At 52.0% G+C, this 27,826-nt stretch overlaps 2 protein-coding genes across 2 annotated transcripts in view; both read left to right on the top strand.

Annotated features, from left to right (window-relative positions):
• VPS39 (VPS39 subunit of HOPS complex) overlaps positions 1–3,679 on the top strand; it is a 46,657-nt gene extending 42,978 nt beyond the window's left edge. Inside the window, exons 22-25 of the mRNA XM_059181259.1 lie at positions 19–168; positions 332–466; positions 724–815; positions 1,578–3,679. Of these exons, the coding sequence (XP_059037242.1) occupies positions 19–168; positions 332–466; positions 724–815; positions 1,578–1,653 (453 nt within the window). The 3' untranslated portion in view covers positions 1,654–3,679. The remainder of the gene's footprint in view (positions 1–18; positions 169–331; positions 467–723; positions 816–1,577) is intronic.
• A 1,815-nt stretch (positions 3,680–5,494) lies between these two features.
• Positions 5,495–19,929, top strand: PLA2G4F (phospholipase A2 group IVF). Its single transcript, XM_059181258.1, has 20 exons — positions 5,495–5,680; positions 6,694–6,766; positions 7,359–7,495; positions 7,612–7,740; positions 8,169–8,209; positions 8,477–8,519; positions 8,996–9,062; positions 10,905–11,074; positions 11,208–11,321; positions 11,531–11,568; positions 11,786–11,921; positions 13,569–13,705; positions 13,964–14,186; positions 15,037–15,151; positions 15,376–15,513; positions 15,612–15,719; positions 16,923–17,117; positions 17,368–17,534; positions 18,308–18,494; positions 18,787–19,929. The coding sequence occupies exons 1-20, from the start codon at positions 5,576–5,578 to the stop codon at positions 19,005–19,007; spliced, it is 2,544 nt and encodes an 847-aa protein (XP_059037241.1). The 5' UTR covers positions 5,495–5,575; the 3' UTR covers positions 19,008–19,929.
• The last annotated feature ends 7,897 nt before the right edge of the window (positions 19,930–27,826 follow it).

Below are 27,826 nucleotides of genomic sequence, written 5' to 3'. Positions count from 1 at the left end.
GTGACTTGTGTGAGACAGGTGTATCTGTCCCTGCTCCGGATGTACCTGTCGCCCCCCAGTGTGCACTGCCTGGGACCAATCAAGCTGGAATTGCTGGAGCCACAGGCCAACCTCCAGGCAGCCCTGCAAGTCCTCGAGCTGCACCACAGCAAGCTGGACACCACCAAGGTCAGGAGCTCTTCTGGGGAGATGAGAGGCACTTAGGGGCACACTCAAGAGAGGACAGGACAGAGAAAAGGACTGAGGTTGGAGAGCTGTGTGGCTTCAGACTTCTCCTCAGGCTCACTTTTGTTCTGTCTCACCCCGTTCCCATCTCTGTTCCTGTCCCTAGGCCATCAACCTTCTACCAGCAAACACTCAGATTAACGATATACGCATCTTTCTGGAAAAGGTCTTAGAAGAAAATGCACAAAAAAAACGGTTCAATCAAGTGCTCAAGAACCTTCTCCATGCAGAATTTCTGAGGGTATGAACCTTCCAGACTCTAGGGGGGGTTGTACTTCTTTAGTATGAGACAGTTACCACATATTCCCCAGAGACAAAAGCAGAGCTTTGTGTTCCTTTAATGCTGTAGCTCAAACTGATGATATAAGCAACTTGACAGTTGCTTGCAAGTGTTTCCATTAGAGGCGTCTGTGGGGTTTGGGGATGAGGCAGCTCTAGCCTCTGCCTTCAGTTCTGTGTTCTGGACGCTGGGGCTTCTGTCCCACTCTCCTCTCACAGGTCCAGGAAGAGCGGATTTTACATCAGCAGGTGAAGTGCATCATCACGGAGGAGAAGGTCTGCATGGTGTGTAAGAAGAAGATTGGGAATAGGTGAGCCTCCTGCACGGCTGTGTGTGGGTCCCATGCAGGATGGATTTCTGCCCTTAGCTGATGGGGAAAGTATGGCTCTTGGCTGTCTCAGCCACTGTTACTTCTTGAGCATCCAGAGAGCCGTCCTGTTGTGTGTTGCGGGTTAGCTTTGGAGATTTAAAGACTTACAGCATATGGCACGGGGCTCTTCACTTCGTGCCTGTAGAGCCCTTCCCTTCTGGCACCTAGACCTTGTGATGTAACCAGTGGGTGTGTATGAGTCGTATGTGGGTGAAAGTTCTTATCTTTTGGGGTGTGCCTGTGAAGGAAGAAAAAGATCTTTCCATCTGCTGCCTCATGACTTGAGTAAAATCCTGGGCCGGCATCATTCTGTTTGGAGCATATACTCCGGTCTGTCTCCTCGCTTGCAAAAGCAGGGCACTTTGTCCCTTTTCTTACATGAGTGGAAGAATCCTTTTCTTTTAAAAGACCTAACCTGCTGTCTGTTGTTTGAAGTCGTCTAAAACTTGCTCTGATGAGCAGAACCATCTCCATCTTCCATGTATGTCACAGTGATGACTTAAGAAGAAGCATTTCCATGCCTTCAGACTGCATGGAGCTTGTGCTCTGTTTGTTATTTGACAGAGATGGTGGCTGTGTAAACTCAGAAGACCCTAGGTGTGTGCCTTCCCTTGTGGTTAGGGTGGGTCGCTTTTGGGAGGGCCCCTGAGTAAGGCGCCTTTTTCAGAAGTCTTCTCACCTGAGCCATTTTCCTTTCTACAGTGCATTTGCAAGATACCCCAACGGAGTGGTCGTGCACTACTTCTGTTCCAAAGAGGTCAACCCGGCTGACACCTGAGCCCAGCATGCCAGGGACTCTTCATATGGACAGTCGGCTATTCCAGAGTGGGGAAGGAGCACCGGCCTTAGGAATGGGGGGGCTGTTTCCACCACCAGCTGTCTCCGCATTTGGACACTCCTGGCTGCCTTGAGCCGTGGAACATCTCTGAATTTAATCAGACTTGCGGTCTGGCGTTACCAGCTTTTTGATAGAAAAAGAGATTAGCTACACCTTAAATACCATTTGTGTTGCAGGCAGTTTCCGAGAATTTACTACCCGCTTGGACGGGAGGAGGTGGGGAAGGGCATTGTCCTGCCTTTGCACACTAATCACCTGAACAAAGAAAGTGTCTCAAGTGTCGGTAACCGCGAGATTGTTTATGCAGTTTTCAATGAAGACACATGCAGGCCTTGGCTCTGAGCCCCCTGCGCAGTGGCCTGGCACCTGGGAGGAGAGCCGTCCTAGAGCTCCTCTCACCACGCCGGCCGGCCCTGGCTCTCTAGGTGATGACAGTCATTTCTCCATAGTCACCACGACCCCTATCCCCTGAGTCCTGCCCACTCGTCATGTCCTGTTCAGTCTCCCTTTCGTCCTCACTGTTGATTTTCTTCCTCAGTCTCTCCCTTCACTGCCCACCCCCCACGCTTTGTCTCCCATTTTCCCCACATCAGGAATAGTTGACATATAAACAAGGTAAAATGAGAGGTGAGGGGAAGTCTCGATTTCCAGGATACGCAGATAACTGATGGTCAGGTGTGTTGTAAATAGGTCCTTGGACTGAGAGCTCTATGTCTGGAAGCTTAGGAGAGCATCGTCCTCAGTCTCCCAGGGCGAGTGTGATGGTGGCTCTTAAGGACGGCTATACGACCTCTGAGGCAGACCCATGCAGACACACCTGCTCCTGGGTCACCCAGCAGCTGCCCAGGGCAGGGTGGCTTGGTCTCTGTGAGCACAGTGCTTTATGCTTTGGCATCTTTCCCTTCACAGCTAGTGTCATCTGCTCGTCTCACAGTTGGCCTGGCTGTCCTTCTCCAGCTTCATTTTGTAGGGGTTGGAGGACTGCGCCGGCCTTTTGTAGGCAGGTGGGTCTCTGTCACACATAGGAGCGATCAGATCAGGAGATGACAGGGACGGGAGGTGGGTGTGCTCGTGAGGTGTGTGGCTATGGCTAACAGTGGGAGGTGGCCGTGGCTGCAGCACATGGGTTTATGAAGGAACTGTTTGCCAGATCCCTGGAGCACTTGTAAGGGGCAGAGAATACCCCTCCCTGCCCAGGCACTTTAGGCACCCAGGAGGAGTGTCCAGAATGACAGGCAGAAGACCTATAGGAGCACAGGCCCTGCCCCCTGTCCTCCCTGGGGTTTTGCAGACTCAGTCTTGATGCTGCTGTTTCTAACGGTGGGAAGGATGGGTGATGGTGCCCGGCCCTCACAGTGTTTTTGGTCCCTGGCCTTGACAGGCCATGGTTCTTCTTAAACCGCAGCACCACGCCATGTGGGGGATGTGTTGGAGGCTGCGTGGGGGGTGTTGTCGACTTGGCTTCTCCCAGGCACAGTGCCCACGGAGAGTCTGAAGTACAGAGCGCATGCCCTCAGCATCACTCATGCAGGCAGGGACTCTGCTCAGGTTTGGAAGGCAGAGCAATGCTTCGGAAGAGCCATGTCCCACCTGGCCATACCAACCAATGAGAAGCCATGCTGCCCTTGGACCTGTTGGCACCAGCTGGAAGGAGATTCTGCTGGAAGCAGCACAAAAGTCATCAGGCCAACCCTCCCTCTGTGTCGCGGAAACCGGCCCCACCCCACCAGCCCTGTCTCCCTGGCTTGCTATGTTTGTATCTTCCACCCTCACGACTTGTGTGGCACATCTGTTTGAAGCAATAGAATAAAGAATGTGTGTTTTCCTCCTTCTGGAATACATAACCCCATTTTCCCAAACTCTGTTCTTCCTTCCCTCTGTTTGCCCTCTGTGGAGGTATGAAGGTGAGAGACAAAAGCTCTGTAATGACTCATGAAGATCTCATAATAAATGTCATAAAGTAATACACCAGCCTATTTGAGTCTCTCCCCACCCTTTTCTGTGAAGTTTGATGGAAATAACAATGAGGAGAGAGCGATGCTAAGAATTGATAAGAATAAGCCAATTAACGATAAAGAAGTCAGAATGACACCTCTGTTCTCTATGTCTTGATCTGTGCCATTCAGCACAGCTAGTGTAACTGGCTGCCCATGTGGGACAGTGCAGACATGGAACATCTCCAGCCTCACCAGATTCTGGGGGACACGCCACCGCCAACTAGTCCCAACTCTTCCCCCCTGCACTTCACATATGACGGCCTCCTGCCTCTTCCTGTAGCTCCTATGGACTGGGAGAGTCATGAAAGTTATGGAATTGGTGGGATTGAAGGACCCAAGTATGTTTGAGAAGGTTGGTCTATTTTGGCCAGCACCAGAAAGGCAGTCTAGTCCTTCTGTGTCCCCCTCTTTAGCCATCTGTGGTCATCCTGAGTTTTCTTCGGAGGCACAGGGCATGTGACTTCCAGGAGACAGTATCGTACAGTGCAGAGCTTGGGATGCCAGATGGCTGTGTGTGCCACAGCCAAGTCCGTGCTCCCACTCAGGCCCCTCCAGTGTGGAGCCTGCACACACTGTGTGAGGGTAACACCAGCGCGCTGGCACTTCGGCATCTCTCAGACCCCGGCACAGGTCTTGGCTCTGTGTTCCAAGTTAAGCAGAAATAGGCCCTCCCCTTGGGGCCCGGCCAGTGGCAGTCACCCTCTTCTTTTCTAGAAGGTTCTCATCTCAACGTGCGGACAGGGTTCATTCTGGACTTGAATCACCTCTTTTTTTGGATGTTGTTTTTCTATAGTCTCCACCTCAGGCCTGGGGGAGGAGAGCAGAGATGACTAAGTCTTGTTTGACGAACAGAAATTATCTCCCAACAGCTCACTGCCCCAGAGATCTTTTCTCTGGAAACTGCCTTTCTCGGCCATCCAGACCACTGTGGTTCACAGACGGTCACGTACCATCTCTAGCCTAAGGCTTACAATGATCAAAAGAGGACTCTCTAAAGCCTTATCTCCAGTAGCATAAGGAGAGGCAGGCCCGCATTTTAGCTGTCCGTATTGATACCGCCTGATGATATCCCTACTTGTTTACCTGGACCATCCAGGCACATCCCCCATCCAGGAAGAGGGCCCCAGGCAAAAGTGACACAGAGTCATGAGGCTGTGAATTTCCTCAGGATACAGATGGATCCTCCTCCCCTTTGGCTGCAAGGCCTAGGGTTAAGTCTGACGCACAGCAGACTGTCAGTGTTTGATGAATAATGAGGGAGGTCACAAGAGATGAGAAACACATTTGGGTCCAGATAAAACTGAATCAGAGATGTCCATGTTTCTGCTTAAGAGCTGTGGGCAAGGTGGTACTTGAAGGGCAGATGGTTTCAGGACTTTTTTCTAGCTGGAGGAGACAAGGCCCTGTTGCCCACTTCCTATCTTCCATCCCCTCCTCACACCTGCTGTGTCAGCATTGTCTAGAAGGCTTGTTGGAAATCATATCACCTGGGTTCTAGCCACGCCCACAAAGTCGAATCATCTAGGGGGTGAGGCTCAGGTATCTATTTTCCATAAGTGGCCAGAGGATAATCAGGAGCTAGGGTTGGGAATCAGAGTCCCAGTTCCTCAGCCTCTGGGTGGGGGACTGAGGTGTCTTTTGCTTGAGGGAATTGTCACTTCCAATCACTTCCTGGAGCACACCAAACCCCACCTCCAGCCCCAGCAGGCCACCCAACCCTGAGTCCTCAAGAGAGCAGCCAGCTCCACCCTCCCCACCTGGACGTTTCCTGTCAGACCTGAGCTAGCAGTGAGTGTCACCAGAGGAGAGCAGGGTGGCTCTGGAAAGCACGCAGGACTTCCAACTGAGAACTGTGCTGCCTGGCCATGCACCTTGGGCCAAGGTGGCTGGCAGGCAAGGGGCTGCCCCTCCTGGGGGCAGTGCTGGTGCGCATGAGAGAGAAGAGGGGACCTCAGTGGAGCCAGTGTCGGGTAAGTTACCTGGTCTTGCCTGAGAAGCGTGGACTGCAGAAGCCCTGTGAAGACTGAGGCCAGCCAGGGATTGGCTTCTGATCTAGGCTGGGACCCATTGGCTCTGGCCAGCCTGGTGGAGTTTAAATTAAAGAGGTTGGCCAAAACCTTGCCTTTTGGAAATGATACCCCTTCCCCAAAATTAGGAATGGAGGATGAGGTCCTATGATGCTTGCAGCTGTAGGCTTTGCCCAGAATGCCCCAGCTTGGCTGTAGAGTACCCCAGGGGGATAGGGGGAAGGGGCTTCCTGGGATTTTGAGGGGTAGCCTCACTCCCAGGAGAGTGCGGTCTGTTGTTAACCTCTCTTGGGCTCAAGCTGTTGTCTCCTTTGTGACTCATCAGACCAGTACAAGCTGGATGACACCTGGTTTCCCTTCACCTGCTGGCCTCCTAGGGGGTGTGGACTTGGTCAGTGTCCTGGTGGGTGGGGTCGATCACCACTTTCTCTTCTCATCTTTAATCTCTGAGGTCCAATACTCTAGCTCTCACTTAGGCTCCCAAGCTCTTGGCCGGGGCAGGAAAGTGAGGAGAGCTGCCCATTTGCAGTGGTGCGTCACAACCGTAATTAGTAACAGTAGCTACATGTATTAAGCACTAATACCAGCCACTTTATAGAACTTCTCATTTAAAAGTCAGCACAACCCTATGAGATTATAAACCCCCGCATATAGATGGGGCAAATGAAGCTTGAGGAAATCAAGCTATTTGCCCAAGGCCGTTCAGTTAGGCCTTGGTGGAGCTTAGACTTGAACACAGCCTGACTGATTTCAAAGTCCAGGCTCATCAACGACTTGTTGAACTCCCAGCATCCCAAGTCCTCTCCGGTCCCAGGCACAGTGACTTCAGTGACCCCAGGCCAGGCTGCTGCTCTGTGAGGGGATGAGGGAAGCCGGAGCTGGGTACCACCGCAGGGAGGTGACCAGGCCCCCTACCTGGCTTCCCAGAACTGAGTTCCAGAGTTCTCTTGTTTCAGCGGGAAACCCACCCATACTATGACCTCCAGGTGAAGGTGCTGAGGGCCAGAAATATCCGGGGCACAGATCTACGTGAGTGACGCCTAATTCTACCCTTTTTCCCCTTCCTTTTCCTGGGGTTTCCCCCAGAGCCCAGCAGGAGCTGGCTTAAGGTGTGTGTGTGTGTGTGTATGTTTGGAGAGGGGCAGCTAGTGTTGGACGTGGAGGGAGTGAGCCCTCCCAGTGAGAGAGCTCGGGGCAGGCAGGCAAGGGATGGACAGGAGACTTATGCAGACCTCTGGCTCCTTGAGTCTAACAAGTAGAGCAGTGCAACCTGGGTGAGCATGTGAGGCTGCTGTTGTCAGAAATCAAAGTCTGTTCTCCAGCCGCTTTTTACGCCAATGCTCACCCTGGAAGGGGACTTTGTTGCCCTAATCAGGTCCTTTCAGGGGAATTACTCAATAGTCTGTGCAGCCATGTGGTCTTCTAACTGGCTACTACAGTCTTCAGTTGTAAGTGGTCCAGATGGAGTTAAGGACATTGGCTCTCCCCACGTCTCCTCATCCCACACAGGCAACCTTCTCTCCCCCATCGGTTCCTTCCCCTCCTGCCCCAGCCTCCTCCAGGGAACCCTTCCTGCAATAAAAGCTAGATGCTGAAGACCCCTCCCCCATCCCACCTGCAGTGTCCAAAGCTGATTGCTATGTGCAGCTGTGCCTGCCCACTGCGTCCTCTAGCCCCACCCAGACAAGAATGGTGGCCAACTGCAGTGATCCCAAGTGGGATGAGACCTTCCACTACCGGATCCACAGTGCTGTGAAAGTGAGGACCAGCAAAGTGCCTGGGCAGTGGAGGGAGAGAGCTCCTCCAGGGGAGGGAGAGGGCTGCCTGCCTTCCCACCCTGCCTCAGGTTGCCACCTCTCACCTGCCATTCCCAGAATGTTCTGGAACTCACCCTCTATGATAAGGACCTCCTGGACAGTGACCAGCTCTCCCTGCTACTGTTTGACTTGAGAAGCCTCAAACCTGGCCAACCATACAGACACACATTCCTACTCAACCACCAGGTGAGTCCCCCTGCCTCCCAGAACCTGTGCCAGCAACGAACTGAACTCAAGAGAGGAAGTCTGGCACAGGGTATTGAGGTGAGGGCTCCTGGTCAGCACAGGCCAGGCCTCCAAGACAGACCCTCCTCTGTCCTATACCACCGACCCTACAATGGCTTCCCCTCATATATTTCTTCCCTTAATGGAGCCAACATGTGAGCTCCTTGATGGCAGAGCATTTTGTGTGTCTTAGCCACTGCCAAACCCACTGAGAGTCTGGCACACACAGTCCTAAACCCCTCGTGGAGAGGTTCTCCCTCCTATGCCTGTGAGAAGCCACAACAATCATCACCTCTTCTAATCCTAGAGCTGAGCAGGGTAGGAGGCTGGGACAGTCTCTGATACTTTCAGAGTTGAAAATAAAATGCTCCCGTGCTTCTTTCTTGTAGGACTCGCAAGAGCTGCAGGTGGAATTTGTTCTGGAAAACAGGTGAGTCCAGGTGACACCCATGCCCTCCTGTTTACACTGAGAATCACGGACGGCTCTGGTTGTCAATCACCAGGTTCTGTACTGGCCTGGCCCGAGAGGGACTAGTGTCCTAGTCCAGACACCCATTTGACTGTTGGCGACAGGCCCACTCCTACCCCCAAACCTGGCCATGCTCCCCAGGCTCTTCCAGCTGCTTTAGTCACATTATTAGAGTAGCAGCTGTCTGGCAGGGAGCCAGATGTCCCATGAGCCCCTTATCTTTTGCAGTCAGGTGCCTGCATCTGAAGTTATCACCAATGGGATCCTGGTGGTGAGTAGGGAAGGCGAGCTTGGGGCTGTCAGGGCTGGGGGTGGGGAAGGACAGTGCTGAGTCCACAATTGAGCCTATCATGCCCCCTTGCCTCTGAAGGTCACTTGAACCCTCCCGAGAGGGGAAATGTGTTAGGGAGGCATCTCCAGGGACCAGGAGCAAGAAGCTCCCTCAAGTCAGAGTGGACAGCTTGGAAGCCTTTCTTGTCCCCTGAGCCCTGGGGCCCCTGGTTGCTGGGACAGCTGAAGACATTGCTATCCAAGCCCCTCCTGCTCCTTCCCCTTTCCCACCAGGGCCACTTCATCTGAGTCCTGGGAGGTGGGCTGTTACAGAAGACTCCTACCCACAAGGCTCAGGCCCAAGCAAATTTGTTACCTGGACCCTGCCCCAGACACCCCTCCTTCCACTCTGGTCTGGGCCCCGTGGAGGGAGGGCCCTGTGAACTGTCGGCTCCTAGCAGCCTCTGCTTTCCTCAGGCTCACCCCTGTCTGAGAATCCAGGGCACCCTCAGGGAAGATGGCACAGGCCCACATCGAGATTATGGTGAGTGTGGACCCTAGCCTTGGGGCTTGCCTTCTCTCCTGAGGGGTGGGGACTGCTGAATTCTAGAAGGTGGGTCCTTCTAGAGGGACTTCAGGCAGTTCTTAAATGTTTTAGCACTCAAAGCAGAAAGCAGACCAAGGGTGGAACGGATTGCTCCTGAAAGTAGTGAGTTTCCTGTCCCTGGAAGTGTTCATGCATAGAGGTTGTATCAGTTCCATCACTGCTCTGCCAAAAGCAACCCCATGTCAGATGGTCAGCTGGCGCTTGGCTGATCTAAGCTGGGCTTGGCAGGAGGGACCTGGCTGTGTGCTGTATGTCCCTATCCACCTTCTGTGACCCATGGGCTAGTCGTGTTCTGAAGGTGTCAGCAGCGGCATGAGAGTGAGCCAAATGAGCAGGGGGTTCTCGAGCCTTTGGTCGCATCACAGCCACTAACTGACATTTTACAAGCCAAGACATGTCACAAGGCTGGGACCCTGAAGTCGGAGCGCCAGCAATCCAGTTGGCCTCTCAGCCAGAAGAACTGAAGTCGCATGGCAAAGCGTGGGAGTTCCAGAAGCGAAGAACCACAGCCACTGATGTAGTGTGCCACAGGGGATAGCCACTCGGGATGGGGGAGGGGTCTGGATGCAGGAGCAGAGCAGAGGCTATGGGGCAGCTAAGGTCCCCTCGGATGCTGAGAGTCCGAGCCTGCAGGCTGAGCCCATGTAATGTTCCAGCACTCACTGTGAGCCAGGTACTGTGCTCAGCATGTCACATTCTTTTAGCTTTAATTCTCCTAACAACCCTGTAAAATATAACTATTAACCTCTTACAAAACTGTGGCTCAAACAAGAAAACCACTTAAGGTCCCGCAGCCTGAAAGCGAGAGTCAGGACCAAACACAGGTCTGTGGCACTCGGGGCCCTGTCTGCCTCGGACCAGCACATAGCCATTTCCAGCCACAAACCACAGTTTCCTCATATTCTCTAATTCCCACCCATCCGGGGGCATATCTATCTCCAGGTCTCATTTAGTGCCAAGGAGGGTGTGTCAGGAGAGAGATTCCATGTGGACCTCTGTTCCTGAAGCATCTGTCACCTTGGACTGTTTGGGTGTCTGTTGCTCTCAAGTCAGGTTTAGGGTCTGGGGTCCCCTCTAAGTGTCATGCACATTTCTCTCGGGGGTTTTGCCCCCTCCCCAGAAAGCTGCTCGGATCAGGGTGTGCCCGCAGGCCTCCCTCTTCACCTCCTTCCAGCCTAGGCTGGCTCTCCCTGCTTCTCCAAGCCTCTACTTACCCACTTCTTCCTCTCACCCCCCTCTGCACACCCTGTGTTCTTGCAAGATCTTATACTGGAAATAAAGGGCAGGACAACTTGCTGCCTATTCTCTCTCTGGCCACAAAACTTCCCCACAGTGGTGAGCACAGAGCTTGAGTGGAGGCAAGAGATGGAGCAACTGCCAATTGAAGACTGCTAATTAATGTAATAATGTGTGATGATTATAATTATTATAGAAATATACTTTATATACTTAATATAATAATCTCAAAATCTTCGGCCCCATAAACTCTGGGCAAGGAGCCCTCTCCCTTCCTGCCTTTCCCCCTTCCCTAGGCATTGTGTGTCTCCCACCCCGCCCCAGGTTCCCAGTTCTGATCTGGGCAGCTTATGGGACCCTGAGGATCCTTCATGATGCCTTTGCTATGGGTCATAGAGGCAGAGAGTGAGTGGGGCAAGGAGTTGACATTTCTAAGGGGAAAGAAAGGGGAGTTGCTCTTCAGGGTGCTACCATCATGGGCCAACCCCCCCCCCCCATTCTCATCCCCTCATCTGGTCCGTCACCTGGGCCATCTGCCCCCAGGCTCTAGGCAGATTCAGCTGACAGTGCCTGGGGCCTATGAGAAGCCGCAGTTCTTGCCCCTGAACCCCCCCAAAGAAGGAGGCCACCCAACCACCTTCACCTTTCATGTGAACCCCATGATCAGCTCCAGGTTGGATGTGGAGCTGGGGGAGAAGCTCAGAGTCCTGGAGGTGAGTGAGCCCATAGTCTGGGAAGGCGTGGGTGAGAGAATCAGTCCGGTCTAGAAGGGGCGTCCCAGGGCCACCACAGAGACATGTGTTCCTTTGCCATGCAGCGTCATGAGGGGTGTTTGCTTCTCTGCAGAGTGGCCCAAGTGCTGAGCTAGAGACCCAGACCAGCCAGCTGGGCAAAGGGGGAATCCCGCTCTCTTCTTTGGCCATAGGCCAGGAAGAACAGCGTTTCGTGGTCCTGGGGGAGGTAAGGCTCTCTCTGGCTGCCTGAGGGACTCCTGCCTGCTCTGTGGCCCCCAAAAGAGGGCTGGGGGAGGGACCTGAGAGGGAGGAAGTGAGGTGAGGAGATGAGCCAGCCTGGAGCTTGGGCCAGAACCTCCTGAGTGACAGGGGCTGTGTGGGGGGGTGGAGTATCCCACTTTTGGCACTCAGCAATGGGGCTCTTGTCTCTTTCAGGACCAGGCAGTGGTTCTGCAGATGAAGGCAGAAATGAGGTGAGGAAGGCCGGCTTCAGGAGGAAGGCTCTTGGGCTAGACTGGGAGTGGGGGGGCTCTTCTGCCTCCTCGACTCAGTCTGGGTGGTGGAGGCCTTGTCTGGTACTGATGAGGTCTTTCTAAGGGGTTCCATGGAATGTGACAAATGGGATGGGTCTGAGGCTCTCCTCCAGTGAACAGTTGCCCAGCACCCCACCCCCACCCCCATCTGAGGCAGCTCTGGAGACCTTGACCTGCGCCTTGGCTTTGGCCTGTGTGACGGGGAACAGGAGTTTCTGGACAAGAGGAAGCCAATTGTGTCTAAGGCCCTGCAGCAAGTGCTGGGATTGAGCAAGGCTCCTGACAGTGGCCAGGTATGAAATGGAGGAGGTGGCCCCCAGGTCACCAGGACCAAATCCAGCCTCTTTCCTTGAGAGGACTGTGTGTCCAAGAGGTGACAGGAAGCCTTCAGGGAGGGCAGGGAACAGAGGAGGAAGGGGCAGGCCAGTTCACCTGAGCACATAGGCAAAATCAGGAGAGGCAGGACCCCATGTGTAATGAGGGACAAGCAGCCCTGGCCAAGCAAGAGGTATATTAGTCCCCTCAGGCGGCCATGACAGAACACCACAGACTGGGCGGCTTAGACAACAGACATTTATTTTCTCCCCCGGAGGCTGGAAGTTGGAGATTAAGGTGCCATCGGGTTGTTCCTGGCGAGGCTTCTCTTCCTGACCCATAGACAGCCACCTTCTTGCTGTGTCCTCACATGGCCCTTACTCTGAGCTTGTACAGAGGGTAAGGGGCAAGTTCTCTCTTCCTCTTCTTATAAGGACTCCAGTACCATTAGATAAAAGCCCCACTGGTGTGACCTAACGTAACCTGTATAACTGCCTTGTAAGCCCTTTCTACAAACAAAGTCACACTGGGGCTCCTGATGCATGCATTTCCAGAGGCAGAACACAGTTCAGTGCATAACTATAGACAAAGGGATTTGGAAGTGGAGGGTCTGTGGGAGCCTGCTGGGAGGCAGGAGGGCAGGCAGTACCAAGGGAGAGAGCTCTGGCAAATCAGGAACAAGTTGGTGGCTTCCTCCTGGCTGCAAGTGTACTCAGGATTTGGAGTCATTCCTGGTGCTGACAAGGTGGGCAAGCCCAGATGGTTCCTTTGGTAATGCCTGCTCTGTGCCAGCTCTCCACTCTGTAGGTGGAGGGTAAAGAGGGCACAGACCTGGCTTTCAGGGAGCTCTGTATCCTCCAGCCCTCCGAAGGCACAGTACACTTGCTGAGCACTGGCCATGGAGCATTTCTTTCAAGACAGAAGAAAGGAGGGCTGGGAGAGGAACCAAAAGTATGGGGGCAGAATGAGCCAAAGCGTTGTGGAAAAACTGAGCAGCCAAAAAGCTTCTAGTCTGCTCCCACCAGGCACCTCTGTTGCTGAAGAAACATCTGGGAGCCTCTCATGTTTGGGGCAGGTCCAGGCTGGTTGGTGGTCTTTGTCATTGCAGCCCAGTGGTTCTCCACGGGGGGCCGTTTCACCCCCACCCACCCAGAGGACATTTGTCACTGTCTAGAGACATGCTTTATGGGTGGTACCACTAGACGTGGGTGAGAAGGAAGCAACTGGCATCTACTGGGTAAAGGCCTGGAATGCGGCTAACCATCCTACAACCTACAGGACAGCCCCTTGGGACAAAGAATTACCCAGTCCCAAATGATCATTAGTGCCAAGACTGAAAAACCCTGCTCTGATGGTTTTGGGTGAAATCCAGTCCACCTTCCAGTTATGCATTTTCCTGGTGCCATGGTTAAGAGCCATCTCCGGAGTCCTACCGCTTGGGTTTCATAGCCCATCACTTACCACCTATATGACTGGGCCAACCATATTGTGCCTCAATAAAATGGGGATCCCAGTGGTTGCTGTGAGGAGTCAGTGAGAGAAGAGATATAAGGCTCTTAGACCAGTGTCTGACCGTGTACGCGATAAAGGACAATGATGGCTAGTGTTGTGATTGTTGTGCTCAGGTGCCTGTGGTGGCTGTGCTGGGCTCCGGAGGTGGAACCCGAGCCATGTCTTCCCTGTACGGCAGCCTGGCTGGGCTGCAGGAACTTGGCCTCCTGGACACGGTGACCTACCTCAGTGGGGTGTCTGGGTCTACCTGGTATGTGAGGTGGGGGCGGGGGGCAGAGTAAAGGAGAGCCCTGAGGGAGCGGGAGGATTCCCTGAGAGGGGGCTGGATTCCTGCCTCCAAGGGCTCCAAGGGCAGAACAGCCCCATGTTCCCAGGCCTCCTTGAGTGGGTGGGGCAGGGCAGTGGGTACAAGGGATGGAGACGCAGGGCACCCACAGACACACCCATCACTCTCTCCCCTTGCTGGGCCCCCTTGCCCCACTGCCCCTAATGTGCTCTCTATGCCCAGGTGCATCTCCACACTGTACCAGGACCCAGCCTGGTCCCAGGTGGCACTGCAGGGCCCCATTGAGTGCGCCCGGGCTCGGGTCTGCAGCAGTAAGATGGGGGCGATGTCTCCGGAGCGTCTACAGTACTACGTCCAGGAGCTGGCAAGCCTGGAGGGCAGCGGCCACAGTGTTTCCCTCATTGACCTCTGGGGTCTCCTCATTGAGTATTTCCTCTACCAGGCGGTAAGAGAAGAGCATATAACAAATATACCTGGCTCCTTCCCAGCCCGCCCCACCAGCACACCCTTCTGCCTAGAAGGCTAGGCTGAGACGGAAGGTTTGCAAAGCCAGCCCTTAGGTCTGAGCTCCCCGAGGATGAGAGGCAAGACCCCTGGGCAGGCTGACCGAGCTTCCTCTTTCCTGGCCCCTAACCCCTGGGAAGGGAGAGATGGGTCTGCAGTTCTCGGGTCTGTCTGCATATTCGAATTACCTGCACGGGTTCTCAAAAACACTCTGCCCTTGGCTCCACTTCCGGAGATACCGATGGGGGTCAGTCTGGGTTTGAGCACTAGCACACGTGTGTTTTGAAAGTGTCCAAAGTGTTCTAACCTGTGGGCTAGGCTGGCTGCCACTCCTGCCCACTAGCCAAGTCGCCTGCTGGGAGAGGAGAGGAGTCAGAGCCGAGTGAGGGTCTCAGCCCTGGGGGGGGCCTGGCCCACTGGTGTGTGGATATAAATCACAAGTGATTTCTCATGTCTAAGAAAAGAATCCATCCATATTTTTGAATGATTTATTTTTTAAAGAGAGTAAACTGGATTTTTTTTTTTCAGTATTTCCTTTAAAAAAGGTCACTGATATGCTTTCTGAAACAGCAAAGAAGTGGGGAGAGTGTTCTTAATGCCCCTGGAATTGTACAAAACCCACAGCAGCCTTACCTGCACCTGCAGCCTAAGGCCTGGTCCTCAGAGAGCTATCTCTAGAACACTGGCCTTGGCAGCCCCAGACTCTGGTGGGCACGCTGTCCCCTGCAGGGTATCGGGGTTGGGGGAAGGGAACTCCCCAAAAGCCAAGTGCCTCCCTTCCTACCTGCCAGGAAAACCCCGCTAGGCTGTCTGAGCAGCAGGAGGCCGTCAGCCAGGGCCAGAACCCTTTTCCCATCTACGCCAGCATCAATGTCCGCACCAACATCAGCGGGGAAGACTTTGCAGGTGCCTGGGCGTGGGGAACTGGGAAGAAGGTGGAGGGGGTGTTTGGTAGAGGGTGTGAGAGGCCAGTGCTAGGAATGTGCAGATGTGAGCCCTGGAGCCCAGTGGGCTTGCTGCCTCCTGCTCTTGGCAAGTCTAGTTCCTGCTCAGGCACTCAGGTGTGAGGGGAAACCCTGGGGTCCTGGTGGAAGTCCCCAGGTAACATTCCTTTCTCTCTGGGCCCCCAGAGTGGTGTGAGTTCACCCCCTATGAGGTCGGCTTCCCCAAGTATGGGGCTTATGTTCCCACTGAGCTCTTTGGTTCTGAGTTCTTCATGGGGCGTCTGCTGCAGCCCCGGCAAGAGCCCCGGATCTGCTACCTACAGGGTGAGTCTGGGCTGGAGGGCTGGGGACAGGGCAGGGCTGGGCTAGGCCCTCAGATGGGCTGCAGGTGTGAGGGCCCAGGGCCTCGCCTCTCCCCTTAGGTATGTGGGGCAGTGCCTTCGCAGCCAGCGTGGATGAGATCTTCCTGAAGATGGCTGGCTCGGGCCTCAGCTTCCTAGACGGGCACAGAGGGAAAGTAAACATCACAGGTAAGGGTAGACACCCTGATCTCCCCACACTTCTCTTTCTGGCCCCAGGGACCTGGCTGAGGCTCAGAGGATGAGGGAAGGGATGGTGCAGGACTTGGCTGTCCCACTGGGTTCAGAGAAGTCCTGAGGGGATGACTTCTAGCTTAGGGTCTCCAGCTGCCCAGAGGCTTGAGGAGACAGTGTGCTTTCGGGTCTGGGGGAAGGCCCGTGTCAGAGAAGCCAGCAGGAGGGATGCGTGGGTTGCTCAGTTGGTTAAACATCTGCCTTTGGCTCAGGTCATGATCCATGGGTCCTGGGATCGAGTCCCACATCGGGCTTCCTGCTCAGTGGGGAGCCTGCTTCTCCCTCTGCCTGCCACTCCCCCTGCTTGTACACTCTTCCTCTCTCTGACAAATAAATAAACTCTTTTTAAAAATAAATTTTAAAAAGCCAGTGGGAATTGTGAGTGCTCTATGATAAGACACTAGCTTAGAATTCTCTGCTTTGGTTCCAAAGATGTCGATTCAGCCCAGTCCATACCCCTCGGGGTTCTCTTGGGCCTCCTCTTGGGCCTGCTTCTTAAGTGTCCTGTGAGCTCCCTGATGCACAAAATATCCTTTCCACACTTCTTCCCTGGATAATGTCTATTCATCTCATAAGATTTAGCTCAGACCTCATTTTGCCAGGGGGCTTCTCTGTTCTCCTCCATCCCTCCAGGCTGACTGAAGGTCTTACCACCAGAGTCCTGTAGCCCTGTGTACACCCTCCATCATTACCCTTGTCTTGAGGCATTGTTACGATTTATGATCTCTTTATGTGCCTCTCCCCTAAGTAGGCCACGAGCCCTGTGGGGCCAGGGCCGGACCTTATTCACCTACCCATCCCCCATTCCTGGCACAGTGCCCAGCACATGGTACTCCTCAGTGGGTATCTAATGGGTGAAATTCTGATTAGAAGTTGTATGCTCAACTTCATTTTCGAAACGGGGAAATAAACAATCACTTAATAAATACAAAGCCATAGGCAACTTTGAAAATAGAGGCAACCTGAAAGAAAAGGTCATTTAAAAGAGGTTCTGGGAAGCAATGGTCTGAGTCTTAGGAGCTGGGAGAAAGGAGGGGTGAATGTGAGGAGGAGATAAAGGGAGTCCCCTGAGCCATGAGGGCCGCTGGACAAAGGAGGGCCCCACTTCTCACTGTATGTCACCCTCCCACCCCCATCTAGATGACTGCCAGAAGCTCCAGCTACATGACCCCACATGTCTGCGAACTAGGCTCTTCACCCCCCAGGGCCCCTTCTCCCAGGCTATGCTGGACCTATTCACCTCCCGCTTTACCTCTGCGGAGAACTTTAATTTCATCAGAGGCCTCTGCCTACACAAAGACTATGTCTTCGGCCAGGAGTTCACGGCCTGGAAAGGTGGGTGCTGCTGTGGATGGGGAGCCCCCGCCGCCTGCGGCCCGCGCTGCCTTTTCCCCTAGGGACTGGGCTGTGGGCTCCTGCTGCCCAGTGGCTGAGGGGGAAGGACTGGGATGTCTGCGAGGAGGCAGAGCCAGGGGCTGGGGTGGGAGACTCTGGTGCCATCAGAAGCAGTGGAGGAGAGATCTCTACAGAGAGGGGCCATCCCAGTGTGAAGAGAAGAGCAAGCAAGCATCTGTCCCTGTTGCAGCCACGCACCCCGACGCCTTTCCCAACCAGCTCACTCCCATGCGGGACTGCCTGTGCCTGGTGGATGGGGGCTTTGCCATCAACTCTCCCTTCCCCCTGAACCTGCTGCCCCAGAGAGCGGTAGACCTCATTCTATCCTTTGACTACTCCCTGGAAGCCCCTTTTGAGGTAAAGTGTGTGGTGGGGAGGAATTGAGGTTCTCCGTGGAGGAGGCCTGCCTGGGCATTTCGGGATTGCCCTTTGTGCGTTCCAATCTGCGGGCCGGTACCTTGTGAAGATTTTAGTGATACTGGTCTCCCCAGCTGGAGGAGGGGGATTGCTGAGGCCATGGGATGGAGTGGGATTCAGGAGAAGAGGCCAAAGGCGGTCCTTGGAAGTCTTCCAGCCTGTTCTGGCCCCTGCCTGTTTCTGAAAGCATTCTTGGCTCCTGTCTGGACCTGTGTTGGGGTCTGCTGTCCCTTAGTTACTGTGGTAACAACAGAGCCATCAGCTTCCCAGGGGCGCCTCCAGTGGCAGCTCTCTCAAGCCCTGTGGGGTAGCGGACAGGTTCATCATCTGGATGAGGGTTCTGGTTGGGCTGCTGGCTTCCTTCTCCTCCTTATCCTCCTGGGTGTAAGGAAAGCCTGGGGTTAGACAATGCATAAAGCCTCTTCCCATGGGACCTTCTGTAAGCATTCCATCTCCACCTGGTGACATTGAAATCTGCCCCTAAGAGGAAGGAAGAAGAAGGGAAGAAGTAGGTGGTTACGGGAGAAAGGACCATGAGGATGTTGTCATTGGTCTGCACAACCATCCCACTAGAGTTAGTCTGTTTTCATTTTGTAAACAAAGAAACAGGCTCAGAGAAGCCCGGTCACCTGCCTGTAGTCATTCAGCCAGCAGGGGGGCTGCGTGAGCACAGGGGGTAGGAAGCGGGGTTAGAAGCTGGCTTTCTTGCCCAGGTCTTACAGATGACAGAGCAGTACTGTCTGGACCGAGGCATCCCCTTCCCAAGGATTGAGGTGCTCCCTGAGGACTTGGAGGAGCCCCGCGAGTGCTACCTGTTTACCAAGGCTGAGGACCCCCGCTCACCCATCGTGCTGCACTTCCCCCTTGTCAACCGGACCTTCCGTACACACCTGGCCCCAGGTGAGGGGAGCCCCTGAGCTGGGGTCTGGTGGTGGGGTGTTGTGCTGAGAGCAGACTTCTGGGACAATGTCCCAAAGCATGCCTCTCCGAGGGCCCGAGCCGGCCACTGCTGCCCTCTGCTTCCAGGGCCTCAGCATTCACACCGGCCCAGCTCCTCCTGATGGTCGGGAGAGACAGGAAATGTGGGTTCAGCCAGGTCTCCTAGGGCCGCGGGGGGAGAAGCTTCTGGGCTGGCAGCTCCTAGCCCCAGAGTGCTCCCCAGTGTGGCCTTCACTCCACTTCCCACCCACAGGTATGGAGCGACAAACAGCTGAGGAGAAGGCCTGCGGGGACTTTGTCATCAACGGGTCAGACACTCCCTACGGCATGATGAACTTCACCTATGAGCCCGAGGAGTTTGAGCGGCTGGTGGCTCTTAGCCGATACAATGTTCTGAACAACGCGGAGACCCTGAGGCATGCCCTCCGGCTGGCTCTGGAACAGCGGCAGGCTGGGGACAGGGCTGGGGCCTGACAGGGCTGGAGGAGGAGTATCATGAGAGAGGGAAGCGACCCTGGGCTCCAGATCAGGGCTGGAGAGAGAGGAGTGGTAGACAATGAGGGGCTCCTGCTTCCCATATTACAGGGACCCGCTTTAGGCCCTTCAGGCCCCAGAAAGCTCCTGCCAAACAGCAGCTTGGCTTTGGAGCTGGGCCCTTCTCATAAGTGTTTCTGGGTGATGATGGCACTGTATCTCTCTCCGGGACTCTTGGGAATGGGAGACAGAGGTGAGCAGTGCTCATTCTGCACTGGAGTGTAGAGGGAATCGGGCAACAGTCTAGCCCCAGAGCCTGCCCCAAACCTAGAAGGCCCTTAGAGGGCCCAGGTCTTCAGACCCTCACCAGACCAGGAGCTGTGAGTGCTGAGGCCCAGGTTCCTCTCCTGAAGCTGAAACCGAAAGCAAAGATTCCTCCATCTAACCCACACTTTTGCAAATGGTCAGGCTCCTGGATGCAGGGCTTGTGCTATTATGAATAAATAATTATTATGAATAAAGCCTCCCAGGCTGCCAGTTTGGATCCCTAACTCCATCCTTCAGCCTGCTGAGTCTCCTTTGCCTCTAGCTTCCCTGTCTCCTCACTGCTCGCCATCCGTCTTTGCTTAGCCTCCTGAAGGCTGGGGGATAGTACCCCATCCTGGCAGAGCTGATAGGTGTGCTGATGTCTCCCCGTTAGTTACTGATGCTTCAGTCTTCAGACCTGGGCCACACTCTCTTTTTGTGTACACAGCTGCCACTTCCTCCAAATAGGGTTGCCATTCCCAGAGGCTTGCTGGGTGTGTCTGGAGGGTATGTTCGTTGAAGAGGGAGCAGAGGAAGTGTGTGCCTCAAGTGTGTGTGTATGTTCCTAGTGAGGATGGGGTGGGTGAGCACCTGTCTATTGGCCAGGGTGGGACAGTGATAGAGGGCACCTGGCTGGGAACTCAGAGGCCTGGGTTCCTGCCTCTTCCATGGACACATGCTATGGGCTGCAGCCTTCCTTCTCCATCCTCTCGAGGACAAAAGTCACCGTTGTTTTTTCAACCAGGAACACCTATTAGAGGAAGCCACCCCTATCCCACCTCTAGGAAGAAAATCTTTATTCTGGCTCCCAGCTGGGAGGAAGGTAGTTAGATCTCAGCCTGTACCCCAAGCCTGGTTTGACCTGGGACCACCAGCCCTCCAGCTGGACATGAGCAGGAGGGCTGAAGGAGCCAGGCCTCAGAAGGGCCAGTGCTTTGGGCTGGAATGGAGTGGGGGGCAGTTTTGTTCTCTCCTACCTCCTCACCATCACTGCCCATCAGAGACTACCATTGCTGTCTAGGCTCAGCAATGAGAAGTTTCCTTTGGGGTAGCCCCAGGCTGGCCCCTGAACTCCTGCTACGGCCCCTGTCATCACCCCTGTTGTGATGACATCATCAGTAACTTATTAAGACCCCACAGAGTTCATAACTTAGGACTTTGTAGAGTTCTTAGAACTTGGAACTCAGAGAGTTCTGAGTACTTAGATCCTCATTGAGCTCAAAACAGAACCTTCAGGCAGTCTGCCTTTAATGCCTCAGATAGCTGCAGGCTGTCTCTGGCTCCCAGGGGGTAGAGATTTCTGTCTGTTTTGTTTGCTGCTATATCGTCAGTATTTAGAGCAGTGGCTGGCAGGTAGTAGGTGCTCAACAAATATTTGAAAATACATGAATGGGATCCTACACTCTCAAGGGATGGATCATTAACCCCCAACCATGAGAAGATGTACATCACTGTCCTCCAGTTGTTCTTAACCCATTTGGACCTTTTGGAAAAGCTGATGAGAGCCATGGACCCACTCCCAAGAAAATGCACACACATATGCAAAATTGCCTACAATGAGATCTCTATTTTACTATGTGATCAGCACCCTGGGGTTGGGGCTAGTGTTTGCTCTCCTAGGCCAGCAAGTTTTATGGAGAAAGCAGGCACGTGGGCTTGTACAGAGCTGGGAGGTACCTCGATTCACACAGAGGTGTAGAAAATGCCACCTTCTCTCAGATTAGGTTCAGGAAGACGTAATAAGATGAGGGTAGGAGAGACTGGTCAGCCGGGGCAGGGGTGAGCTCAGCCAGGGAATGAGGAACCATCACCAGGATTGACTCTGGGAGCCAACCAGATGGAGAAGTTGGGACTCAAAGATGATCTGGCCAATTTGGCTCCTGCTCCGAGGTGAGGAGGGATCTAAGTCTATTTCTACTACATTTCTGCCCTATTTCCAACCCTGGCGCAAGGGCCAGAAACATGTTTCAAGGCCCCAAGGGTGACCAGGTTGGGGGGATCGGGCCCCCATGAACACAGCTACAGGCTTGATTTGCTCTGAGGCTGGGCAGAAACACAGGAGCAGGGATGTCATTCCTTAACTTCTCAGACCCTCTCAGCAGGCAAAGGAAGAAAAGGGTGGCCACCAGGCTGCCATGTACAGTTGCACAGGTTGTATACTATACAATTCCAGGGGGTGCCATTCATACATAGTGAGGATATGAACTTGCTCGGAGGGGTTGTAGCACGTGGCAGGTCTGGGCCCACAGTTTTAGCTCAAGGTGTGTGAGAATAAACACTGGTTTAAATATTAGGCCTCCTGGTTTCTTCAGATAGATCTCTGGGCATTCACAAGAGTCTCTTGCAGAAAAAAAGAAAGAGGTGCCAGGCAGATGTGGGAGTAGGGGGAAGGAAAGGAAGAAAGAAGGAAGGAAAGGAGAGACAGAGAAGAAAAGCATTTTCTTCTCTCATTGGCTGGCACAGCACTGGGAGGGGGCCTCTGGTGTTGGCAGGTGGCTGCTTGGCGTAGATGCCCCTGACCTTCTCCAGAGCTCAGTCCCTGCAGCTAATTGCCTCATTGCTGCTCCATTCTTTTGCTCAGAGTTGACATGAAAACTCCCTCATTTCAGATGGATTCATTCTTGGAGAGTAGGGAAGGAGGATTACTTGCATTACCCGGCATGCATCTGCTTTCCCCCCAGTCCCCACACTACAAGCGGTTGAAAATCCACAGGAACACAGAACAGGGCAGGGAGTCTTCCCCACACAACAGAGAGGGGTCTACGCTGGGGCTGTCCTGTGAGTCAGGGAGTCTGGTCACCAGAGTTCCATTTTTTTTTCTCCTATTAGGACAAATGAGGCACAGGAAATACTAAGCAAGTGAGAGCCACACACATATTTAAAAAATTTTACTTTATGGGGTGCCTGGGTGGCTCAGTTGGTTGAGTGTCTGACTCTTGGTTTTGGCTCAGGTCATGGTCTTGGGGTTATGGGTTCAAGCCCAGCATCGGGTTCCGCGCTCAGTGGGGAGTCTGCTGGAGATCCTCCCTCTCTCTCTGCTCCCCCTCCACCCATGCATGCACTCTCTCTAAAATAAATTAATAAACCTTAAAAAAAAAAGTTTTACTTAAGTCAGATTTTGGTTTTGAAAAAATATATGCAATAGAAGTCCATTTAATTAGACTTTCTAAAAGTCTAATTGCTAACCCCAGGTGGCAAGCTTTGGGAAAGTGAGTGATAAAAGGGGGCAAGGTTGGGGGAAAAGTCAGAAAAAGATGGAGGAAAAAATGAGTCAGGGGCGCCTGGGTGGCTCAGTGGGTTAAGCCACTGCCTTCGGCTCAGGTCATGATCTCAGGGTCCTGGGATCAAGTCCCGCATCGGGCTCTCTGCTCAGCAGGGAGCCTGCTTCCTCCTCTCTCTCTCTCTGCCTGCCTCTCTGCCTACTTGTGATGTCTCTCTGTCAAATAAATAAATAAAACCTTAAAAAAAAAAAAATGAGTCAGGAAGAGGAGCAGTGGAGGGGAGGGGTAAGTAGGCAGGCGGTGGAAGGGAGATGGGACAATTGCTTTTTAGATAGGCTTTGGCTGCTTAACTGGTGTTTGCAAGTCTTCTGTGGCTCTTTATTCTTTGAGCTCAGAGTAGTGGTCTCTGCTCTGTAATATGGCCGCACAGCGGAATCACCTAGGGAATTTAAACGGTACAGATGTCTAAGCTGGGTCTGCTCTGGTCTCCTGCAGGCCATATGCCCTGTTCTACCCACCCCCATGGAGTCCTCTGGACCTGGGCTGAGGGTGCTGCTAACCAAGGCCCAGATACCCCTTTATCTCTGGTTCAGGCAGGTGCCACCTAAGCCTCCAGTTTCTTGCTTTCTGATTCAATTCTCTTTCTTCCACTATCCCCCTCTGCTAGTATGAAAGTTCTGCTATTTCTGGAGTGCTGATGGTTTTCCTTGTCAATTTTAGTAGAAGTGTGATTTCTAAATAATACAATGCACCCATTCTAAGTATACAGTAAATGTATAAAATTAAGTGTACAATTTGGGGCACCTCAGTGGCTCCGTTGGTTGGACGGCTGACTCTTGATTTCGACTTGGGTCATGATCTCAGGGTCATGAAATTGAGCCCTGCCAGGCTCCACGCTCAGTGGCGGTGGGGGGGGTCTTCTCTCCCTCTGACCCCTGCCCCCAGCTTGTGCACTTTCACTCTCTCTCAAATAAATAAATCTTAAAAAAAAAAAGATTAAGTGTACAGTTTAATGAATTTTAGCAAATTTATGTACACATGTAACCATCACCACAGTCAAGATAGGGAATATTTCCATCACCCCAAAATGTTCTCTTGGGTTCCATCCCAATTAATCTCCCACCTGTGGTCCCAGTGCCCACTGATCTGCTTTTTGTCATTATAGACCAGCTTCTTCCCTTCCAGAATTTTATTTAAATGTAATCATATAGTGTGTACTCTTTGGGTCAGGTCTCTGCCACTCAATATAGTGCTTTTAAGATTCACCCATGCTCTTGTGTGTACTAGTGGTTTCCTTTTTTTTATTGCTAAATTGGAATTTTGTGGGTATACCACAGATTGCTTATCCATTCACCTGCAAATGAAATTATGGGTTATTTCCAGTTTAGGGCTCTCATTAAGCCTTTATCTTTTTTTTTTTTTTAATATCTATGTGTGTGTGTGTGTGTGTGTGTGTGTGTGTGTATATATATTTTTTTTAAAGGTTTTATTTATTTGACAGAGAGAACACAAGCATGGAGAGCAGCAGGCAGAGGGAGAGGGAGAAGTAGGCTCCCCACTGAGCAAGGAGCCTGAATTGGGGCTCAACCCCAGGACCCCGGGATCATGACCTGAGCCAAAGGCAGATGCTTAACTGATGGAGCCAACCAGGCACCCCTCTCATTAATCTTTTAAATTTTATTTTTAAAAAGTCAGTCAGTCTCCATGTTCTCTCCCAAAATAAGACAAAAATCTGAGCATGTTAACACATTTTCTAGTTTCTGCCCTATATCCAACTCCCCAGCCACCAAATCTTCCAGACTGCCCTGGGGCTCTTGCCTGAATTTTATTTTCAGTGTTTTAGAAACTTCAGAATACATGGGGTGCCTGGGTGGTTGAGTCAGTTAAGCGTCCAACTCTTGGTTTCAGCTCAGGTCATGATCTGAACGTCATGATCTGAGTATTGTAATGGAGCCCTGAGTTGGGCTCTGTGCTCAGTGGGGAGTCTGCTTCCCCTCTCCCTCTACCCCTTCCCCTGCTCATGTACTTTCTCTAATCTCTCTCTCTCTAAAATAAATAAATCTTAAAAACAAAACTTTAAAATAGAGATATTTATTTCAACTTTACAATATGTTTTACTGATTTATTTGCTCATTGTTGCTTCTTATAACTCCTTTTATTCCTTTTGGGTTTATTTTTATTTCTGTTGATTTCAAAACTGAATAGGTATTTAAAGGAGGGTCTATGGCTGGTAAACTTTTTGAGTTCTTATATGTCTGAAATTATATTTTATTGCCCTGACTTAAGAATAATTGTCTGGATGAATATGAAAGTCTTGATTTAAACTAATACTTACTCAGATTATAATGCCTTCTTGATTTGGTATCACTGATAGGCAATTTGATATTGGTTTAATTCTCATCCCACTGTAGATAATTTGTGTTTAACTTTTAGGGCTTCCTCTTTGTCTTTGACTTGCAGAATTTTCCCTATGATTATTCTAAGGTGTAGCCTTAAAAAAATACGGGTGAAATCTTTCAATTTCTGGACTCCTATCTTTTTGAAGCTCTAAGAAATTGTCTACCAATTTTATCAAAACACTACTCTTCTTCATTATTTCTCTCTCTGGAATTCCTTTCAAATGGATATGAAAGAATCTGAATTGAGTCTCTATATCTCTCAACTTTCCTTTTACGTATTCTCATTGGTGCTATGTTCTTGAGCACATTTTCCTCACATTCTTCCCAATTTACGAATACAGTCTTTCTGTGTTTCCAGTCTGCTCCTCGGCCATCTTTCAGGGATTTTTGCTTAATGTTTGACTAACACATCTTTCAATTTAAGTTCTCTAATAGGATCTTCACAACTATTTGCTTTCACTGCACTGGTGTGCTTTGCTCCTTTAACTCAGATGGTGGAATTTTTAAACATTTTCCTGAATATCCTGTGAACTATTTCCTTTGTTGCCCCTCCTTCATTGACTTTGCCTGCTTTCTATAGTTGGTAATTCTTGGTTGTAATCGCAGCTGTGAGAGGGTTCTTTTATACCCGCTCTGGGCTATGATGGTTCCTGCTCCTCATTGACCGTGCAATTGGTAATGGTGACCTCCAGGGGGCAGTGTGGGGCTGGGGAGGAGGTGGAAGGGGTGCAGGGGCGGCGGCTGGGAGAGACTTGAGGCCAGGCTGTATGTAGCCCTTGGCTGATGGTTCAGCCCGGGCAAGGAAGGAGTCCCATACTGCTAAATTCCGACTTGCCATCTTATTTAGGGTTGTCTCGGGGTTTCTGATTTCTTTTTGGTATCACTTTAATATTTTATTCAAGTAAGGTATGTATATGATCTCAACACCTCATAGGGTAAAACAATGGTCCCACTTCTGATCTACAAGGAAAACATTTCATAGTATTTTACCACTTTTTGTTTCTATTTACCCACGTATTTTTTTTATTCTATTATGTTAGTCACCATAAAATATATCCTTAGTTTTTGATACACTGTTCCAAGATTCATTGTTTACATACAACACCCAGTGGTCCATGCAATATGTGCCCTCCTTAATACCGACCACCAGGCTCACTCACTTTTGAAACATAAGGAATAACATGGAGGACATTAGGAGAGGGAAAAATAGTGAATTGGGGGAAATTGGAGAGGGAGGTTTTCTGATTCTTAAGCAACTCCCTTTCTTGTTTTGAATCATGGCTTCTGAATTTGTTAATCTGTTTATATCTTTTCCATCATTAATCTGATGGGTTTGGTGTTGGTGGTAAATAAAATATTACAAAGGAGAATTTCCAATTTCCCTTCCCAACATTAAAAAAAATTAATGATTTTTAATTATACTGTAAAATTTACTAAATTTCTTTTAAAGAAACAATTTAGGTTAAATTAAAACTGTTGTATATCTTAGATAATGAAGAAATTTTAGGCATTATTATGACATAAAATTTTATTCTATTAACAGTATCTGAGGTGTTTTTTGGGTTTTGCTTTTTTAATCCCCAAAGGAACCATCAGTCCAAACTACTTCCTCTCTTCTGAGGGCTCAGTTGGATCTGATACATCAAAGGGTAAGGAGCCTCCTAGTCTGAGAGCTGCAGGCTGGCCTCCCCAGGGCTCTCCAGAGGCAGCTTGCCCGGTGCTGTCAGGGAAGATGAATCAGCGTGTGACATGCAACAAGTGTGGCTGGCCTGCCGCGTGTCCTCAGTATGGGCTCATCCCTCTTACATGGGATGCTGAGAGCTTTGAGCTGCTTCGAGTGGCCTCTTGGCTGGTCCTAAATGATGCAGTCCTTGCTGCTCCCCCACATTACCAGGTGCACATGAGTAGCCCGGCTCAGACCTGGGCTTCTTGCTGCCACACTCCTGGCGGGGGGTGGGGGTGGGGGTGGGGGGAGTGACCAAACTTCCGGTCCCAACCCTCCCAGGGCCAGGGGGAGGACCCGGTCATCAGGGATGTTTCACAGGACTGGCTTCTTGTCTTCAGCCCATGGATATGACCCATTTCCCTCTCTCCTCCGGGACTGGGAGAAGTTATCCCACCTTCATGTGCCCCTGTGTGTACATGTATGTACTCTCTCTTTCTTGTATTAATTGTACCTAAGGTTCTCGGTGCTGGCAGACCTCCAAGAGGTAAGGAAAAAGCCCTTGGCATGGGCGCCACCCAGAGGGTGGAACTCCGATCTCACAAACCCCTGCCTCGCTGAGCTAGAAGATCACTGCCACCACCCAGGGCGCTGGGCTCTTTGTCAAAAGATGGTCTTGGAACAGACCCAGGGCCTGGGCAGGAGAGACTGGCAGGGTGAGCCAGGAGCCGAGGGCTGGGCTTCCCAGACACTGGCTGCTATTCTCTGACATTCCTGAATGTCATGGAGCCCCTCAGCCTTCTAGGTGGCTGAAGGGCCTGGTGTCTGGAGCCCTCTCAGCCATTCTCCCCCAGCTCCCTGCAGACCCGTCACTTACCCTAGTGTGCCCAGTCGATGACTGTGCCAAATAGGAGTACCACAGATGGAAGGAACTGCACGTACAGACCAAAGGCACCATGTGGCCTTTCTCAGTCATAACGTTCTCGAATCACCTACTAGGATCACAAACTGAGGCCAGAGCCTTTACACAGGCTCCCTGCCCTGCCCTCACCAGTCTGCCTAGGGGCTCCCAGTTGCACCCACAGACTTCCAAGTTCAGTAAAGCCCTCGTGGGCCCCTCTCCAGATCTGCCTTCCTCTGAGTGAGACCTACTGCAGGCTGGATGCTTTCTCGAGTCTTCTGGTGTCCCCTGTGCTGGCCTACATGCGACCAGGGCCACAATCCTGAGGC

Source organism: Mustela lutreola, chromosome 7 (assembly GCF_030435805.1).
Source record: "Mustela lutreola isolate mMusLut2 chromosome 7, mMusLut2.pri, whole genome shotgun sequence".
Lineage (NCBI taxonomy): Eukaryota > Metazoa > Chordata > Mammalia > Carnivora > Mustelidae > Mustela > Mustela lutreola.
Note: the sequence above shows the minus strand (reverse complement) of the source record. Positions and strands in the feature narration are given on the sequence as shown.

Bases quoted from the DNA above. Each gene is read 5' to 3' on its own strand.
- PLA2G4F (XM_059181258.1), top strand. From the start codon at position 5,576: ATGCACCTTGGGCCAAGGTGGCTGGCAGGCAAGGGGCTGCCCCTCCTG. The intron at 5,681-6,693 runs GTAAGTTACCTG...CTCTTGTTTCAG, and splicing joins CTCAGTGGAGCCAGTGTCGG to CGGGAAACCCACCCATACTA. The intron at 13,706-13,963 runs GTATGTGAGGTG...CTCTATGCCCAG, and splicing joins GGGGTGTCTGGGTCTACCTG to GTGCATCTCCACACTGTACC.